Source organism: Strongylocentrotus purpuratus, unplaced genomic scaffold (assembly GCF_000002235.5).
Source record: "Strongylocentrotus purpuratus isolate Spur 01 unplaced genomic scaffold, Spur_5.0 spur5_scaffold_16, whole genome shotgun sequence".
Lineage (NCBI taxonomy): Eukaryota > Metazoa > Echinodermata > Echinoidea > Camarodonta > Strongylocentrotidae > Strongylocentrotus > Strongylocentrotus purpuratus.
Window position 1 is genome coordinate 16,530,019 of NW_022145601.1, and position 20,134 is coordinate 16,550,152.

The 20,134-nt window shown below is 39.8% G+C and overlaps 1 protein-coding gene across 1 annotated transcript in view; it reads right to left on the reverse strand.

The window, feature by feature from the left end:
• Window positions 1–926: 926 nt before the first annotated feature.
• Window positions 927–20,134, reverse strand: part of LOC753612 (retinal rod rhodopsin-sensitive cGMP 3',5'-cyclic phosphodiesterase subunit delta) — a 65,080-nt gene continuing 45,872 nt past the window's right edge. The window contains exon 5 of the mRNA XM_030986917.1: window positions 927–7,357. Within this exon, the coding sequence (XP_030842777.1) occupies window positions 7,276–7,357 (82 nt within the window). The 3' untranslated portion in view covers window positions 927–7,275. The remainder of the gene's footprint in view (window positions 7,358–20,134) is intronic.

Here is a 20,134-nt window from a genome sequence, read left to right on the forward strand (position 1 = left end):
ATTTGTAGCCTTAAAATAAAATATACTCGAAAGCAAAAATTCAAGTATTTTAGACTTTTCATAAATTCCACATCAAGAACATGAAATCTCCTTGATAATAGAAAATATGAATGATTTTAATCAACATTTTATGCCTTTTACATAACTTTTACAAAATATTTTCAAATATGCTAACGGCTTTCCATAATTGTCCATAAAGTCCAACTTAGAGATCAGATAAGTTCATCTTTGTGAAACAACCCCAAGAGTTACTATTGTATATCAAAGATTATATGCTTTATATATGGCCAGGAGGGTGTTACTTTACAGAGTCGACACCCTCATAGCTATAAGCACGCCATAGTTCCATTTTTTATTCTTCAATCATGGAATCAGGGTATCAAACGAATAGAACCTTAATCATAGAACTAATAATACATGAGCAATTCTGTTTAGGATAAATCAATGCTCTTGCAGGTCACACTCTGGTATAAAAAAATACAGTCAGACAAGTACATGTACATGTCCCTATTAAACAAAATTTTTGAACAAATTGTCTGTTTGGAGTCAAAAAGGCATTAACTCTGTGAAATTATACAAGTCAACACCTTTTTAGCTCAAACAGATGCATTTGATGATTAATGTATTACATCATTCATTTACTAAAGACATTACACATTTATCTAATTAGTCTGCTTAAAAATCATTAATTCTACTGAAAGATGTTAGTTACTGGCTCTCTGGCTCAGACCTAAATGTGAATAGGGTCGTTCATTTAGCAACCAAAAACGTGACTTCAATTACTAAAATGGATGAGAAGATGAGACCAAAGAGTGTCGGGTTTGCAGTATACTTTAAATTCATGCTTCGGCGGACGGTTACTTTATTCAAAGGCCATAAATTATAGATGATGACTACAATCCAATCAAACTGTCACATGTTTTTTGTTGTATTAAGCAATTAGTACCAATGCAAGGTAGAATACTAATTGCATTCACTTTATATACGGAATAGATGCTATTAGATCATATAGTGATGCATTTTTCATATTCATGGTTCGTGTACATTGGGGATATTTTAATATCATTAATCATTATCATCATTGAGAAATTATTTGGTACATCTCGTAAAAATGAAGGCATACATTGATCAAAGCGAAGTTGTGTTTGTAGTTTGCGCTCACCTAAGCAATGCTTCAACAGTTGTGAATGCAGAATTATGCAAGACTTGCCAAAATGAGCAAATTGCATTTAGTATTCTCCTTCAATGCTTATAAAAAACAAACAAAACAAATAAATTTGGCAGCAAAAAACACCCAGCAATTCAGAACACTATATTGCAAGTATACAAGCAGTTACCTGCAGAATGCTACAATATTAATGTGATCAAACTTTCCACTTTTTGACAGGTTCAAAAACAGGTACAGCAACCCTGCAAGCTCTTGCATTTTTACATGTTATTCAGCAATAATTTGAGGTTTCTTGCATTTGAATAATATAATTAATCATAGATCATTGTAGAACGATCAGACTTTATTCAATAATAATAATAAATAAATAATAATAATCACAATTTTTCATTTTTCTTCTCAAATTCATTATTTTATTCTAAAATTTTCTTATACAAATAGTGGTATACTATGTATCCCCAAACTCACACGTGTATTAGTTACAAAGGAATGACAACGAACAAGTAAAACTAAAATATGAAGAAGATTAATATGGATTTTTTTTTTCTTCTAAAGAAACACACTTTACATGGATTAATCATACATGTACGTACAGTACTGTAGAATCCCAAGTAATTTGTTTGATGTTAAAACACCGTAAAACTTTTGACACTCTGTTCTCTTCTAATTTTCTTTATAAAATAATAATAAAACAAAAAATTGGTTCTTCATAGAAATTCAGTAGGCCATTCATAGAGAAAAATAGAAAACTTCTGGAAATTTCACACACACACAAAACTAAATTAAACATTTACAACCCGAAATGAATACATTTCATTTAATAGTATACCAATAAAACTCTCATTAAATTTAGTCATCTTTTCATCAAAAGATATACATGTTGATTTCACAGAGGGAATATTTTATGATGACTTTTTAACCTATCATGTTTCGGCTATTTTGAATGTTCATTGAACTCTTAACGATCAGATTAGCAATCAATGCAACATACACATGTAATTTGGATGCTTTTACAATGTACTACAGACAGAATAAAAGATAAACAATGAAATGTAAACAGCATACATGCAGACGTAAAACTGGCACTCAAATTCTGGTTCTAATTTTCATCATCACTCAAGCTTCATTTCAATACAAGTCACCTGAAGCTGATGGTACGTACATGTCGGACGCTGAATCCTGCATAAACGCATACACAAGAAGAACAAAAGCATATCCTAACAAGAATAGGTACACATGATGATCACAATATCCAGTTATGAAAGGATATATCGCTGCAAGCTGATGTTTAATATAAGGTACCATTGTTTGCTTCAATGCCCTCAAGCCAGCTAGCACACAGCAATACATGCACGACTGGTGCCGCCGCACGCTTGAAAATCAACACGCATACGACATATATTCCTACTTCACGCCGACTAGCAAACTAACCATGATTAATACTACTGTTATAGCTTCCGGTGTGAACACTTCTTTAATTCACACACAAAAATCACCATATACATATACAGGCACTTATAGACTCTGATTTGATATATACAAAGTTTACACAACCACCTCAGCTACATGCAAATATTTGGAATAGAAAAAGGAGAAAATTTGAAATCTTATCATTAACACGTAGGCAAAACAAACTGGTATATATATGCAATTAATCTTTTGAAAATGACACTTTGTTACATTATACCATACTCACACTTGTTTTGTTCTATAGAGAAAAACACAATACACAAAGACACAAAAATTCAGACATCTGTTAAATCTCTCAACTGTAACTTCCTTTTTTTAAATCTATCACTCTCTCTTTTTAGAAATAAAGCGCCAAAGTCCCAATAATAAGCAAATTTAGAGGGTGTGGTCAGACTGCTAATTTAATTTGCTAAAAGGCAGTTATTAGTTTTGTGTACATGTGAAAGGGTTTTATATCTTTCACATTTTCTCGCAGTTTTATCAATACTGATGTCTGATTATTGTATGATGAGAAAGAAACTAAAAAAACTATTAAAAAAAAAGAAAATGAATCTTTGTGTTTAATAGTCAATTTCATGGATTTGGTTGTAAACAAATTCTTTGGGCTTTTGAAAGCTCCCCAAAGCCAACAATAGCATAATTATTTTATTTAGAATTCAACATCTTTCAAGAAATTTGAAAGAGGGAATGTGACACTTTAAACAAAATTCCATATTCCCTTTTCATCAAGAAAGCAAATAGAAACTATTACTGAGGCCCATGATAAACAAAATTCTACAATAAATGCCATAATTCATGGAAAATGCAAGCATCGTAGAATTGTTTATTTTGCTTGGATCTTGTGGACTATTCTCATCAGGTGATTTGAAAAATTGAAAAAATTAGGTAAAACTTATATTTATGCCAATTTTTCCTTTGGCAGGTTTTTAAAAGGGACTGGATATTCATCAAAAGTAGCGTGTGATCGAGAGAATGCATGGAATGAGAAATACGGTGTACAGAGATCAAGAAAGCTACTATATCATCGTGAAGTGGAGAGAGCTTGCTTGAAATGGGGAAAAAACAGCGGAGAGATGGGGCAATAAACCAGTATCCGATAATGGGAGACCTTTAGCAGCAGCGACCCTTTGAACGTAAATAACCTTTTCAACGCTTCTTTAACGTAAGTGCCTTGGTCATGCAACCTACAGGGAAGGAACTAGGCAGGTATACCTGAATGAAGGAACTGATATCCCTTTTCCACAAATGGAGAAGAAATTGTCTGCTTGTCCAATGGGGGAGAGCCATGGGGGCATTAGCTACGTAAAAATTTGAAAAGGGACTAGATGTTCTTCAAAAGTAGCAAAAGTTGTTCCTTGCAGACCAACTGCTTTTCATATGAGAGAGAGAGAGAGAGAGAGAGAGAGAGAGAGAGAGAGAGAGTTTTTTGAATGACAAAGAGAAACAGAAAGATAAAGAGAGAGAGAGAGAAGGAATACTGGATGGGAATAGCTAGGTGAGATTGGTCATTTGTTAATTCAGGATAGAGAGTGTGAGAGAGAGAGAAAGATAGAGAGGGGAACCCCCCCCCCCAAAGGATGCTTAATTAAATGAGTGGGAGAGAGTTGGTTTTCTCATCACGTAGTAAAAATATCTTGTCATGTTCTTATTCCCAGTCTAATATACTTTAGAACTGTAAGATAAGCATCAACGTGTGCGTGAGCCATCAAATTTAAAGACAATGCCAACACGAGCAAATCAATGACGTCATGTTTCATCTGAGCCGATGCTTCATCTGAGCTGACGCTTGACTTCCGTCTTCTCTTTAATGCACTCCCTCCCCTTCCCCCCACTTGATATTTACAAAACAAACAAAGCACATGAATGTGCTTTGGATTACGGGGGTTTCTGGTGGTTAAAAATACCCAGTGGCAATCGCCAGATCTGGAGAGGAGAGCCAAATTGGGCGAAAATTTATGAGCAAACAACTGGCGACATCGACTACAACATGGTAGACGTGACTGATTCCTGTAATGGCCATTTAGCATGTAATTTGCAAGATGTAATTTGCAACTTTGAATGCTATCAAGAATATTAACGACTTATAGCTTAGATTATAAACGAAATTGTAAGAAAATAGGGTGAGGCTTACTGCAAAAGAGTCGTATTTCTTCATCTTAATATCCTCTGTACCGTGAATGAAGTCTATATGTATGTCTGTTTAGAGCCAGAAAAGCGTTAATTCACGTAATAACAGAAAGAATTAAAAACCTTCTGGTTCTCAATATATGATATTTTAGGTACATTACACAAAATTTGGAAAAAATGGAGCATTATGATTAATTTTATTGTGCAGAAATTAACCTCGTATGCGATACTGTGTACGTCAACTTTCTTCAGGTGTACAAGTCATGGTATAGGCTCTCCTTCAAGGCTTTAGAACTTGTTGTAAAGTGTCAAATTAGAGCCTGTGCTTGCAGACTACGGTATGGCTTCAAGGGAAACTGTTGTAATTTTTGTTTTTGTTGCAAGTAGCGCTGAGAAGGCCTGTTTCCATCGGACTGAAGTTATAACCCGCTATTTTAACTAGCCCGATCTCAAATTAGCCAGCTAATTTGCGTCCTCATCAGCCTGCAGCTGCAGTTACCAGGCTATTTGGTCAAGAAAATATCCCAAGATATAGTCTCGTTTCCAAAATAGACTGCTATTCTAGAGATAGCGGGCTAATTTGCGCCTGTTCGAGCTAGTTCGTGATGAGCGTATCTGTCTGGTGAGCATCAAGAAAATATCCCGGGCCAGAGTCTGAAAATAGCAGGTTATTTTGCAACTTCGGTCTGATGAAGACAGGCCTAGAGAGATACATCAGCATAGATTTTAACAATGATGCCTAAGTAATAGAAAACAACGCTCGAATCACTGATCCATGAAAGCAACCCGAAACGTGCTCCCAATTTAGATAATTGACGCCACACACTGGTAAACGTCTAGTCCAGCGAGAGGATGGTACATCTAGCTTTTTAATGTAATGTATGGTGTATTGTAATAACTCATTGTGAATTCAAATATATGAATTATCAATGGGCCTGCATACAACTGCAGTAAATTTACAGTTTCACAAACTGTTATGAAACAAATCCCAAAACAAGTTCATGTCATCCTCTTTTGAAATAATCACTTAAACTCTCATTCAAACCTATTTTTGAGAGGAATATTCAATTAAATCTACACAAAATAGCTTGCAATTGTACCAAAAGCCTTTGCATCTCCACTGACAATGTATGTCTTAAATTTTGAATTATTTATAGGAGCAAAGTAAATCTTCAGCTCTTCCAACATTTTGACAAACATATTCATTATGACATACCGAATCGGCTGGTATACATTTTATTGCCCTATAAAAAGATAATAAAATGTAGAGGCGGAAGTTCCGTGGGAGATTCATGTTCCCATCGCGCTATGATTTCAATCACATTATATCCTATTGGTAGAGCATAAATACTATGTTCACCTCATCAATAATTTATTAGCTAGCTTCATCGTGTTTATGTTATGATGGGGCACACTGGAGGGAGAGGGGCTCTGATGTTATTTCACACATTGTCTACATCTTTAGTCTTCTTGGAAGTCTAAATTCAAATTCAATCATCAAAATTGCAGCATTACATCTGCATATATTCTCTTATCAAACTGTACGTTATGGTAGGTTTTTCGCAACCAATTTCCCTTATAAGGAATGCCCGGATAGATAATTCTATCTTGCCATATGATAATACATTTGTGTTTAATTGTATAACTTCAATAGAATTTGAAATATTGTTTAATCACAATTAAGGATGACAGTAAATGTTATGTTTTTACAATGGACTCTTTCATTTACGAGAGAGAAAGAGAGAGAGAGAGAGAGAGAGAGAGAGAGAGAACAATTATCAGATTAAAAATCAAATTATACAAATCATCATAAATAGACTGAAAAAAACAGAAACTTTTCACACGCATGAAATGATCGTGAATTTCGCAACAGGTTAGGGTTCTTGAAATTTTCAAGCCGCAAGATACAATGTCAATGATTACCAAGTTGTTATGACAAGACTGAATCTTTGCAATTCACGGATTCATGTTGTTGGTGTAAAAAAAAAAATTCTGTCGTTTACGATTCACTGAAGTTTCACGTCGCGAATGTTTTTGGTTTTACGGTAGTTTGAGGCAGTGAGTGAAGAAACAAAAAAAGTAGGATGTTGAATTACAGTTTAACAGCCTGCTGTGTACCAACACACGGTAGCACTCTATACCTGCTTTGAATGACAGACATGTATACCATGCACATAAACAATACAAGTTAGAAAACATGAAAAAGGCAGAACCACACTTACTTTTCTAACACAGCATACATCATCTTCCCTACTGTTGTCTGTCTCATGAATTTGTAAACATGAAGTCCACATTCGCTACAAAAAAGCATTAAGTACATGGCAAAAATCCATGTGATATACCATTAGAAGAGAGAGAATGTAAAAGCATTACTCTTGTCAATAGTATTTTTCAAGGTATTAATATATATATGTACAATCAAATGTGAAAATATTTAATTACATAGATTGGATTATGTCTTGGTGCCCCTCCGTTTGCGGTGTTGATGACGTGGCGAGCGTGGATGAATGTCAGACGTAGTATAGCCGTACTTTGGATGTACTAACGAGGAGTTCTTCGTCGTAAAATTTCGTTTCGATTACAACGTTGCCACTGTATGCACAAAGGGGAGGAAAAGAGAACAATATTTATTTAATATATTTTTTTGTGATATTATTCACAGACTGCTGTTAAAGTACAAAATAAACATATATTTGCATGAATAAAATGCTCACAAAAAGTGGTACAGATTCTCTTTTCATGTTCTTCACTCTCTCCCTTCTTTCTCCTTTCCCCTCTCTTCTCCCATTTTATCCTTCTCTTGCCTGTCTAACTCCCCCTCTTACCTCCTTTGTACTTCTCTCATTTCTCCCCTTCTCCTCTTTCTCTTCTCTCTACCTATTCCTTCTTCCATCCTTCCTTTCTCTACTTCTCTCTCTCTCCCTACTTCCCCCTCTCCCTCGTCCTCACAGCCTTACTACTCGTCTCCCTCCGGACACCAATAGACACTTGTGATCGTACATACATGTACTCATCCCCTAGACGTGACTAGAATAAGTTGAATTCCCCTGCTCCTCCATCTTTCCTCATCTCTACTTCTCCTTCTCCCTCCTCCACACCCCCTCCTCCTCTCCTCCTCTCCTCCACTCCCCCTCTCTCTCTCTCTCTCTCTCTCTCTTCAAACACCAAAAGACACTTGTAGCTTTCTCTGATACCACTTCCCATTTTCCACCATGGATAGTAGCAATGTGATCGTACATACTCATCCCCTAGACGTGACTAGAATGAGTTGAATTCCCCTTCTCCCCCATCATTCCTTATCTCTACTTCTCCTTCTCCCTCCTCCTCCCTATCTCCTCTCTTCCTCCTCCTCCGCCTCCTCCTTCTCCTCTCCCTCACTATTTGTCTCCCTCCCGACACCAATAGACACTTGTAGCTTTCTCTGATATTACTTCCCATTCTTCACCATGGATAGTAGCAATGCGATCATACATACTCATCCCCTACACGTGACTGGAATTCCCGCTGGGGATCCTTGTCTGATATAAACACTTGAAAGCAAAATCCTCTACTTTTCCGGTTCTCCCCCTTCCTCACCTCGCGCTCAGACTACTACAACTCATTAGGCCTGTCCTCATCAGCTCGAGATTGCCCAAATATCCCGCTTTTTGAACCATCTTGATCGCAAATTATCCAGCTAATCTGCGTCTTCATCAGCCCAAAGTTTCAATTATCGAGATAATCATCACAAGGTATCTTGGGCTAGTTTGCAAAATATTCTGCTATTTGCCCGTTGCATCTTCACCAGCCCGAAGACTCGCACTATGCGCGAACGCTAAGCAAAATATCTCGAACTCGAGTTACAAGTTTCGAGGTCTAGTCTCGAGCTGATGAAGACGCGATTTGTAACTTCGAGATTATTTCCCAAATCAGAAATAGCTAGCAGGCTATTTGGTAATCTTGAGCTGATAGGGACAGGCCTAATGGCAAGTCATTAATCTACGTTTGCCACTCTCCAACCTGATGTTCAACAGGTACCAATAGGAAGGAATTCCTTGAACGTTGTGACCATCAAAATTAGTAGTCTAGCAGAACTGGGGTAATATTGAAGTGCCTTGAGGCAATATATGTGCACTACAAAAAACGTTCAATATTATTATCGATTGTATAGCAATGGGTAATTACTCCTTTTTTAGTCCGAACATTGCATAAAGAAATTATGCTGTATAATGATTAATGAAACGTATGCTTGAGCATCATTTCGAACAAAATGTTGATAAAGATCAGGTTCACACTAGCCAGAACGTCGTATCATATCACTCATCCTGCCATAGGCAAGTGTATTTAAGAAAGTGTTTCTGATTTTCAGAATGGAATGGACTTGTAAATCATTACACTATACCTTGAAGGATTTCAGGTTTTATGAAATGACTACCAGTATGTTACAATTTTGACTGTCACCATTTAATATGAGAAATGAGTCAATTATAGGTTATTTTTTCCCATATAATCATATCAAAACACAAACTAAGATTTTAAAAAAGAGTAGTTCTAAACTTTTACTTATATCGATCCCCCTTCCAAACAGAAAGAAAGAAAAGAAAAAGATAAAAGATGAAGAAAATAAGAATGGTGCAAAATAGTTTACAGCACTCCTTCAACTCCGTGGACTGCCATTAGTCACTTTAACACTCTTCCCCCAAATTGCTATTTTAAGTGCCTATTACCTTTGCTCCATCTAGAGCATTACCTGAGCTACATAACCCCCAAAAAGGGGGAAAAATGAAGAAAACAAGCATGCAAGGCCTCCCATGTAAAGAAATACTTAGTAAACAGAGCAGCACATTCCTAGGGAATATCCATTATGGAAATCCCATTTTCTCTACAAAAGCAAAAAAAGTAAAAAAAAGTATGAGGAGAATAGATCTTTAAAAAAAAAGAGAGGAAAAAAAAGTCTTGAAAGCATTGCAAATAATAAGGACCTTTCACTTCCAAATACCAGCATGAGTCTCTGACAAGAACATGGATGGTATTGTTTTGATTGTCATGGTAACAGAGCCGACAATATGTCAAAATACTTTTGGATACTAGTCTACAGGCTCAGACATTTGATACTCACTACACAAGGGAAAGGGAGGGAGGGATCTCCACTTATCAATACTGTCTATAATGAGTGTATTCAGTCAAGGCGCTATACTGGGCCCACATCTTTTTTTCCTGTTTTTCTTTTTTTCATTACCTATTTGAGCTGCATATACGCATGAATCATGAAGTGTTGTACCTGACTGTTAAAACAGTATGTGTATGCTTGTAAGTAAGCAACCAGGCGACCGGCGGCTTCTATTCCTCTCTGAGAGACTTGCTAAGCCTAATCAAAGGCACTAGTGCATGGACTTGGTTTCAAACCCAGGATCTCCCACTTAGAAGACCACTGCTGGACCCATGAGCCATCAGGCACCCATGAAACTCACTACACAGGGGGAGGGGGTCTTCTATTAATGCCTATGAGACTCAAGGCACCATACTGGGACCCTTTCTTTTTTTTCCCTGTTGCTTATCCATGGTTAAGTTGCATAGAGGGTTGGATATGGGAAATACTCTTACAATTCATCACAAACTAGATGGAATTTTGACTGCGCGCAGTCAAAAATGATGCCTCCGCCATAGAGCAACTTTACAAACCAAAACGGAAGCAATTTTTAAAATTCAAGTTTGATTGTAATCCATCTGTCGGTTTTAATAATAATGCATTCACAAACATTTTATAGTCATACATAATGAGCCCCATGACCTTTGACCTGATGACCCTAAAATCTAATCAGTTAATTGCCTCTGCAAGATACATATATACATGTCTTGAGTTTGATAGTAATATGTCTATTGGTTCTCATGATAATGCGATCACAAGTTATTTGTGCATACATAATGAGCCCTGTGACCTTTGACCTCGTGACCCCAAAATCTAATCAGTTCATTGGCTCTGTTAGATACAAACATGACCCAAGTTTGGCAGGAATCCATTGACCGGTTCTTGAGATAACGCGATCACAAGCTATTTTTGTATACATAATGAGCCCTGTGACCTTTGACCTTCGACCTCGTGACCCCAAAATCTAATCAGTTCATTGGCTCTGTTAGATACATACATGACCCAAGTTTGGCAGGAATCCATTGATCGGTTCTTGAGATAATGCGATCACAAGCTATTTTTGTATACATAATGAGCCATGTGACCTTTGACCTCCGACCTCGTGACCCCAAAATCTAATCAGTTCATTGGCTCTGTTAGATACATATATGACCCAAGTTTGGCAGGAATCCATTGATCGGTTCTTGAGATATTGCGATCACAAGCTATTTTTGAATACATAATGAGCCCTGTGACCTTTGACCTTCGATCCCGTGACCCCAAAATCTAATCAGTTCATTGGCTCTGTAAGATACATACATGATCCAAGTTTGGAGAGAATCCATCAATTGGTTCTTGAGATAACGCGATCACGAGAACGGGACGTACGGACGTACGGACGGACGGACAACCAGAAAACATAATGCCTCCGGCTACTTTGTAGCGGAGGCATAAAAAGTCAGAACAGGCCTGCACTTTCATTCTACATGATGATGTCTATCCAAATTCTAAGCTCTATCTCGAATCCCAAAATCTAAATCTGACATGATTGCACAGATATTTAATATGGATTTGGGCTTCTAAGGTTTCACAGGTTTTAAATCGCACAGCTGGGTACAGAGCTACTCGGAGACGCGACGCGAGGGCGGCAGCACTTCACATATACTTTGACAGATCAAAAGAACATGACGCATGTCATATGACACGCCATTACAAACCACTTCTGATCAAATTTGGAATTGACAGTGGAACATGAGGAGAAATCTGGGATAATCGATGCATTTTTGTGAAGGAAGACTTGTGAATATGAGGTCCGACCATGCACTCATTCACACGTTGCCCTTTGGGTAAGGGCAGAGTTTCGGCAAGAGCAATGAGAAGTTCAGAGCAGAAGCAGTCAGATAAATTTATTTTGTATTTGTTCATCCCCCCCCCCCCCCCAAAAAAAAAAAAAACCTTCAAGGTACTATGTCCCTTTTGCAGCCAACCTCAAATTCTGAAGAACTTTGCAGGAATTATGAATATGTCATCATTTTACACATTCCATCCTTGAAAACTATTTAAATTAAGAATTTTAATATTCCTAATTTAGAGATGAAGTAAAGAAATCACTGAATGCAAAACCTATTAATCTACCGTATTTGCCGGCGTAAAGGCCGCAGTACTTTTGGAAGAGAAGGGATCATTCGATAGTTAGCTTTTATCCTCGATTACAGCTAAAACACCAGGTTTTTAAAGATAAAACCCTGTTAATATGTTCCTGCGCAATCTTATCTCGCAAGTGTGAAAGGAGTGAAATAAGACCTCCAAACCTACTCAACCCCCTCCCGAAGGTGGGATGAGGAATCATTCGATACCTTAGCTGTATCCTCGATTATAGCTCAAACACCAGGTTTTAAAAGATAAAACCCTGTTAATATGTTTGTGCGCAATCTTATCTTGCGAGTGTGAAAGGGGGTGAAATAAGACCTCCAAACCTACTAAACCCCCTCCTGAAGGGGCTTTCATCGAAAGGGTGCGGTGCGGTGCGGCGCGGTGTGGTGTGCTCAACGCACCCATTCGATAAAAGAGGGGGGCCTTTTCTCGAAAGGGTGCGTTGAGAGCGGAGTTCCGTTTTAACACACCCTTTCAATGAAAGCGGGGGGGCTTTTCTCGAAAGGGTGCGTCGACTAGTCTTTCGCATCAGTCGTTTAAAATGAGGATCTCGGACAGAAGGTATAGTTGCCAATTTAAGTATATCGAAAATGTATTAAATAAAATGGAATGGTCTTGATTACAGAGTGGTCTCTTTCGTTATTACTATGTTGATGGGGGAGACAGAGAGAAGGAGGGAAAGGGAAGATAAAAAGAAAGAAAGAAGAATAAGAAGAGAAGAGGGAAACGGGGGGGGGGGGCGAAGGACTCTTGCCAAAAAATAAATCAGAGAGAGAGAGAAGGGAAAGGGAAAGGGAAAGAGAAGATAAAAGGAAAGAAAGAAGAGGAAGAAGAAGAAAAGAGGGAAACGTGGGCAAAGGGCTTTTGCCTCCTTCCCCCCCCCCCCCGCCAACAAATAAATAGGAGAGAGAGAGAAGGGAAAGGGAAAGGGAAAGAGAAGATAAAAGGAAAGAAAGAAGAAGAAGAAGGAAAGAGGAAAACGGGGGAAGGGCGAAAGGGAGAGAGAGAGAGAGAGAGAGAGAGAGAGAAGGGAAAGGGAAATGGAAAGAGAATATAAAAGGAAAGAAAGAAGAGGAAGAAGAATAAAAAGAAAAGAGGGAAACGGGGGCGAAGGGCTCTTGCATCAGTCGTTTAAAATGAGGATCTCGGACAGAAGGTAATAGTTGCCAATTTAAGTATATCGAAAATGGATTAAATAAAATGGAATGGTCTTGATTACAGAGTGGTCTCTTTCGTTATTACTATGTTGATGGGGGAGACATGCAGAGAGAAGGAAAAAAGGGAAAGGGAAGATAAAAGGAAAGAGAGAAGAATAAGAAGAGAAGAGGGAAACGGGGGGGGGGGGGGAGGAAGGATTCTTGCCCCCCCCCCCCGCCAAAAAATAAATCAGAGAGAGAGAGAAGGGAAAGGGAAAGAGAAGATAAAAGGAAAGAAAGAAGAGGAAGAAAAGAGGGAAACGGGGGCAAAGGGCTTTTGCCTCCTCCCCCCCCCCCGCCAACAAATAGTAGAGAGAGAGAGAGAAGGGAAAGGGAAAGGGAAAGAAAATATAAAAGGAAAGAAAGAAGAAGAAGAAGGAAAGAGGGAAACGGGGGAAGGGCGAAAGGGAGAGAGAGAGAGAGAGAGAGAGAGAGAGAGAAGGGAAAGGGAGATGGAAAGAGAATATAAAAGGAAAGAAAGAAGAGGAAGAAGAATAAAAAGAAAAGAGGGAAACGGGGGCGAAGGGCTCTTGCCTCCTCCCCCCCCCCCCCCCGCCAACAAATAGGAGAGAGAGAGAGAGAGAGAGAGAGAAGGGAAAGGGAAAGAAAATATAAAAGGAAAGAAAGAAGAAGAAGAAGGAAAGATGGATACGGAGGAAGGGCGAAAGTTTCTTACCTCCCCCCACCCCCTCCCGCCAAAAAAATAAATAACAGAGAGAGAGAGAGAGAGAGAAGGGAGAGGGAAAGAAAATCTAAAAGGAAAGAAAGAAGAGGAAAAAGAATAAGAAAAGAGGGAAAGGGGGCGAAGGGCTCTTGCCTCCCCCTGCCAACAAATAATAAAAGAGAGAGAGAGAGAGAGAGAGAGAAGGGAAAGAGAAAGAAAATATAAAAGGAAAGAAAGAAGAAGAAGAAGGAAAGATGGATAGGGGGAAGGGCGAAAGGTTCTTACCTCCCCACCCCCCCCCCCCCCCCCCCCCCTCCCGCCAAAAAAATAAATAAGAGAGAGAGAGAGAAGAAGGGAGAGGGAAAGAAAATCTAAAAGGAAAGAAAGAAGAGGAAAAAGAATAAGAAAAGAGGGAAAGGGGGCGAAGGGCTCTTGCCTCCCCCCCCCCCCCCCCCCCCGCGCCAAAAAATAAATAAGAGAGAAAGAGAGAAGGGAAAGGGAAATGGAAAGAGAATATAAAAAAGGAAAGGAAGAAGAATAAGAAGAAAAGAGGGGCTCTTGCCTCCTCCTCCCCCCCCCCCCCCCCCCCGCCAAAAGATAAGTAAGAGAGAGAAGGGAAAGGGAAAGGGAAAGAGAAGAGAAGATAAAAGGAAAGAAAGAAGAGGAAGAAGAAGGAAACGGGGGCGAAGGGCTCTTGCCTCCTATAACCCTCCTTCCCCTCCCCCGCCAAAAAAAATAAATAAGAGAGAGAGAAAGAAGGGAAAGGGAAAGAGAAGATAAAAGAAAAGAAAGAAGAGGAAGGAGAATAAGAAGAAAAGAGGGTAACGGGGGCGAAGGGCTCTTGCCTCCTGTCTTTCCTATTCTCCCTCTTTTTCGTTTTTCTGTTTCTTTCTTTTCTTTCTTCTCTTTTCTTTCCTTTTTTTTCTTTTTTCTTTTTTTTTTTCTTTTCTTTTTCTTTTGTTCTTTTCTTTCCCTTTTACTCTCTTTTTTCCCCTCCCCCTTTTCTCTTTTTTCCCGACGGCAGCGCAATTTTACCGACCATATCCTGACAGGTGGGGGGGGGGGGGGGGGGGTGTCGCACCCCCACACCCCCCTTTGGAGACGCCCCTGCCTACGCCACTGTTGGCGACCACAAGGCTATCAATACAAATTAAGACATATTAATGAAGATTCTTTTTTAATGTTGCAGAGAGATATGTATTTTCTCTATGAACTTGTTTAATGGACAATAAATAATATTAAAAACATGAATACTATATAATGATGAGAGAGATGATTTAAGTCATACTTTTTTCAATGTGATTGGAGTGGACTTGAGGGTGGGGGGGGGGGTCCCCCTTCTGAGATCTCGGCCGTTTCACAGCCGATCGCCGCGAAAATGCATATTTATGGTAATTTATGCAAACAAGGTCAGAGAATTCACATTTTACCCATAAATCATATATAATTCATATTCGAGCGTTCTTTTTCACTTCATATATTCGTTAGAATAATGATACGACAACAAAGTTGGAAGAGCCAGTTTATCCCTATGTTATCTCTTGTTTTGATAATTTGTGTTTATGTATTATATTATTTTGTTATTTCATTTCATTTCTAACCACAATTCAACTATTTTTACCCAAAATCAAACACATTAACTTGAAACAAGACCAAATAACCAATGTTTTCTCTTTTTTTAAAAGAATAAATGGTATTTCCATATCTACATAAATCACAAAAATGAGCCATTTTAGGGCTGACATGCAAAAACAAAAGGTCACGTGACTCCGCAATTATACGTCCGATTTTCAACAAAAAAATGTTTCAAAAGATGCGTAAGATTCGAAAGAAAAAAGTCATGAAAGAAAAACTTTATATCTGCCGCGGTTCCGGAGTAGTCGCGAAATTACTAGAGAGCACTAATCTTTTTTGGGGCTCTCAAAAATTTGAAAAATCGTACCCCCCCCCCCCCTTGAACGCCAGGGGGGGGGGGTATCTCCCCAAAACGGTAAAAATTAACGTGTTTTTTTTTTACACATTTTTTTCACAGGGCGGAGCCCTCAGAAGCTCAGGGGTATTAATCATCAAAATTAACGTCGGATGAGCATAATTTTATACCTTATTTGTGACAGTGGCAGGACACAATTTGGTGTTGGGTCCAGGGGGCGGAGCCCCCAGAAGCTCAGGAGTTTTGTCCATTAAATTATTATTATTTTATACCTTATTTGTGACACAGGGGTCACGAATTGGCGTGGGGTCCAGGGGGTGGAGCACCCGGAAGCTCAGGGGTTTTGGGCAATAAATAACGGTCAGATCAGCATATTTTTATATCTATTTGTGACACTGGCAGGACACAAATTGGTGTTGGATCCAAGGGGCGGAGCCCCAAGAAGGTGAGAGGTTTTATACATCAAATTATCGTCAGATGAGCATATTTCGTCGCTGTTTTCACGAAGTGACGGTAGTGAAAAAAAATTGCATTCACTTTGCGTTACGATTTTCCTCACTACCGTCACTTCGTGAAAACAAGGACGATTTATATATCTATTTGTGACACTGGCAGAACACAAATTCTTCTTCCTCTTCCTCTTCTTTCTTTCCTTTTATCTTCTCTTTCCCTCTCATTCTCCAACATAAGATGCAAGACGGATATATATCGACTCACCTTCTTTCCAAGAACCGTACGGGCCTGGAATTTACTTCCCCCCCCCCCCAGCATCTTTGCCTGCAACGCAGTCGAAACCTTCAAAGCCAGACTCTGGGAAGCCATCCAAGGGGGTAAACTGCAATGTGATGGGACTTAATTCTAAAATGTTCTAGAAGCAACAAACACTCTCTCTCGAACGATAACGTTCTTATTGGTCTTCTTTATATCCCTCTTGAGGATCAGGACCAGGATCAGAACAGATTCTCTCTCTCTCTCTTATTTATTTTTTGGCGGGGGGGGGGGGGGGGGAGGGAGGAGGCAAGAGCCCTTCGCCCCTGTTTCCCTCTTTTCTTATTCTTTTTCCTCTTCTTTCTTTTCTTTTATATTTTCTTTCCTTTTCCCTTCACTCTCTCTCTCTCTTATTTATTTTGTTGGCGGGGGGGGGGGGGGGGGGGGGGGGGGAAGGGGGGCAAGAGCCCTTCGCCCTTCCCCCGTTTCCCTCTTTCCTTCTTATTCCTCTTCTTTCTTTCCTTTTATATTTTTTTTCCCTCTCCCTTCTCTCTCTCTTATTTACTTTGGCGGGGGGAGGCAATAGCCCTTCGCCCCCGTTTCCTCTTTTCTTCTTATTCTTCTTCCTCTTCTTTCTTTCCCTTCTCTCTCTCTCTCTCTCTCTCTCTCTTATTTACTTTTGGCGGGGAGGCAAGAGCCCTTCGCCCCCGTTTAACTCTTTTCTTCTTCTTCTTCCTCTTCTTTCTTTCCTTTTATCTTCTCTTTCCCTTTCCATTCTCTCTCTCTCTTATTTATTTTGTTGGCTAGAGCCCTTCGCCCCCTTTCCCTCTTTTCTTATTCTTTTTCCTCTTCTTTCTTTCCTTTTAGATTTTCTTTCCCTCTCCCTTCTCTCTCTCTCTCTCTTATTAATTTTTTTGGCGGGAAGGGGGGGGGGGGGAGGTAAGAACCTTTCGCCCTTCCCCCGTATCCATCTTTCCTTCTTCTTCTTCTTTCTTTCCTTTTATATTTTCTTTTCCTTTCCCCTTCTCTCTCTCTCTCTCTCTCTCTCTCCTATTTATTTGTTGGCGGGGGGGGGGGGGGGGGGGGGAGGCAAGAGCCCTTCGCCCCCGTTTCCCTCTTTTCTTCTTATTCTTCTTTCTTTCCTTTTATATTCTCTTTCCCTTTCCCTTTTCCTTTTCTCTCTCTCTCTCTCATTTATTTTTTTTTGGTGGGGGGGGGGAGGGCAAGAGCCCTTCGCCCCCGTGTCCCTCTTTTCTTCTTTTCCTCTTCTTTCTTTCCTTTTATCTTCTCTTTCCCTTTCCCTTCTCTCTCTCTCTCTTATTTATTTTTTTGGCGGGGGGGGGGGGGAGGGAGGAGGCAAGAGCCTTTTGCCCTTCCCCCATTTCCTTCTTCTTCTTCTTTCTTTCCTTTTATATTTTCTTTCCCTTTCCCTTTCCCTTCTCTCTATCTCTATCTCTCTCTCCTATTTATTTGTTGGCGGGGGGGGGGGGGGGGAGGAAAGCCCTTTGCCCACGTTTCCCTCTTTTCTTCTTCTTCCTCTTCTTTCTTTCCTTTTATCTTCTCTTTCCCTTTCCCTTTCCCTTCTCTCTCTCTCCTATTTATTTGTTGGCGGGGGGGGGGGGGGGGGGGGGGAGGAGGCAAAAGCCCTTTGCCCACGTTTCCCTCTTTTCTTCTTCTTCCTCTTCTTTCTTTCCTTTTATCTTCTCTTTCCCTTTCCCTTTCCCTTCTCTCTCTCTCTGATTTATTTTTTGGCAAGAGTCCTTCGCCCCCCCCCCCCCCCCCGTTTCCCTCTTCTCTTCTTATTCTTCTTTCTTTCCTTTTATCTTCCCTTTCCCTCCTTCTCTCTGTCTCCCCCATCAACATAGTAATAACGAAAGAGACCACTCTGTAATCAAGACCATTCCATTTTATTTAATACATTTTCGATATACTTAAATTGGCAACTATTACCTTCTGTCCGAGATCCTCATTTTAAACGACTGATGCGAAAGACTAGTTGACGCACCCTTTCGAGAAAAGCCCCCCGCTTTCATCGAAAGGGTGTGTTAAAACGGAACTCCGCTCTCAACGCACCCTTTCGAGAAAAGGCCCCCCTCTTTTATCGAATGGGTGCGTTGAGCACACCACACCGCGCCGCGCCGCACCGCACCCTTTCGATGAAAGCCTCCTGAAGGTGGGATGAGGATTCATTCGATAGTTAGCTTTTATCCTCGATTACAGCTAAAACACCAGGTTTTTAAAAATAAAACCCTGTTATATGTTCCTGCGCAATCTTATCTTGTGAGTGTGAAAGGGTGTAAAAAGACCTCCCAACCTACTAAACCCCCTCCCGAAGGTGGGATGAGGGATCACTCCATACCTTAGCTGTTATCCTCGACAGCTAAAACACCAGGTTCTTAAAGAAAAACCATGTGATATGTTCCTACGCAATCTTATCTTGCGAGTGTGAAAGGGGTGTAACAAGACCTCCAAACCTACTAAACCCCCTCCCGAAGGTGGGATGAAGGATCATTCGATACCTAAGCTTTATCCTCGATGACAGCTAATACACAAGAACTAAAATTTACATCCAGCAAATCCTCCCTCTCGAGAAACAAGAGGGGGAAAAATGTTCCCCTTGGAATGCATGCTTAGGGGGAGTCTTATCCAAGCGTAAAGGCAAAACCAATGCCAAGGCTGTAGGTAACATCATGTTTAGCGTTTTCTAACGTTTTGGGCTGTGAAAACAACCTCCCACAAAGGAATACTAAACGTGTAGGGATTTACATGCGCCATTCACAGAAAAGGTCATTACTTCCCAGTCATTGGGTAGATGTAACCAAAGAAAAGAATAATGTTCGTTAATACTAAATGACTTCTCCTTTTTTGAACACTTGATTTACTCTTTACTCTGTGTCTCACGGATAACCAGATGTGTATGTGTCTTCTGACCATGGCGAATAGCGATGAAGCAATGCATTTTGTGTAACATTTTGCTTATGTCATGAAAGAATGGCTTGGTAATACTTTACCTCCTAGCCAAGATGACTTTTACATTTTTCTTGTCCCTTTGATTTAGCTACAGTGAGCATGAAGTATAAGTACACCACAATATGAAGATTAGAGCTTTGTCACAACGTAAAAGCTTCCTACGCATGACCGATAAAGTGATACAAACCTTAATTAATCTGATCAGACATCACATGTCATAAACGATTCATCAATTACCTCATAGATGACCTATTACAAAGGATTAGGGAGCTGGGGAGCATTAGAGCTATAAATTTGATTGAATTTACATCAAATCCAAGGATTCTGGATTCATCTCGCACCCTCAAAGGTTGTCAGCCCCCATCTCGGCTTCGAACATCGTTCCATAACCAAAGGCGCTTACATGCGCGAGACAGAATGTCGCTTCTTTTCACGCTCAGTGGAGTCACAGAATGTCAGCATGTTTGGGATTCTTTTTTTTGGTACATTCTCCTTGCGCTTTGGAAGTAGGCCTTTCTTTCCTCTTGCCCTACATCCTTTTGCACGATGAGTAAATTGCTGTTGACGTCAAATCTCAGAGATCGCCGCGTCTCGTCCCAGCCATAATTTGTTTTCGCGGCCAATGGTCTCTAAAGAACGG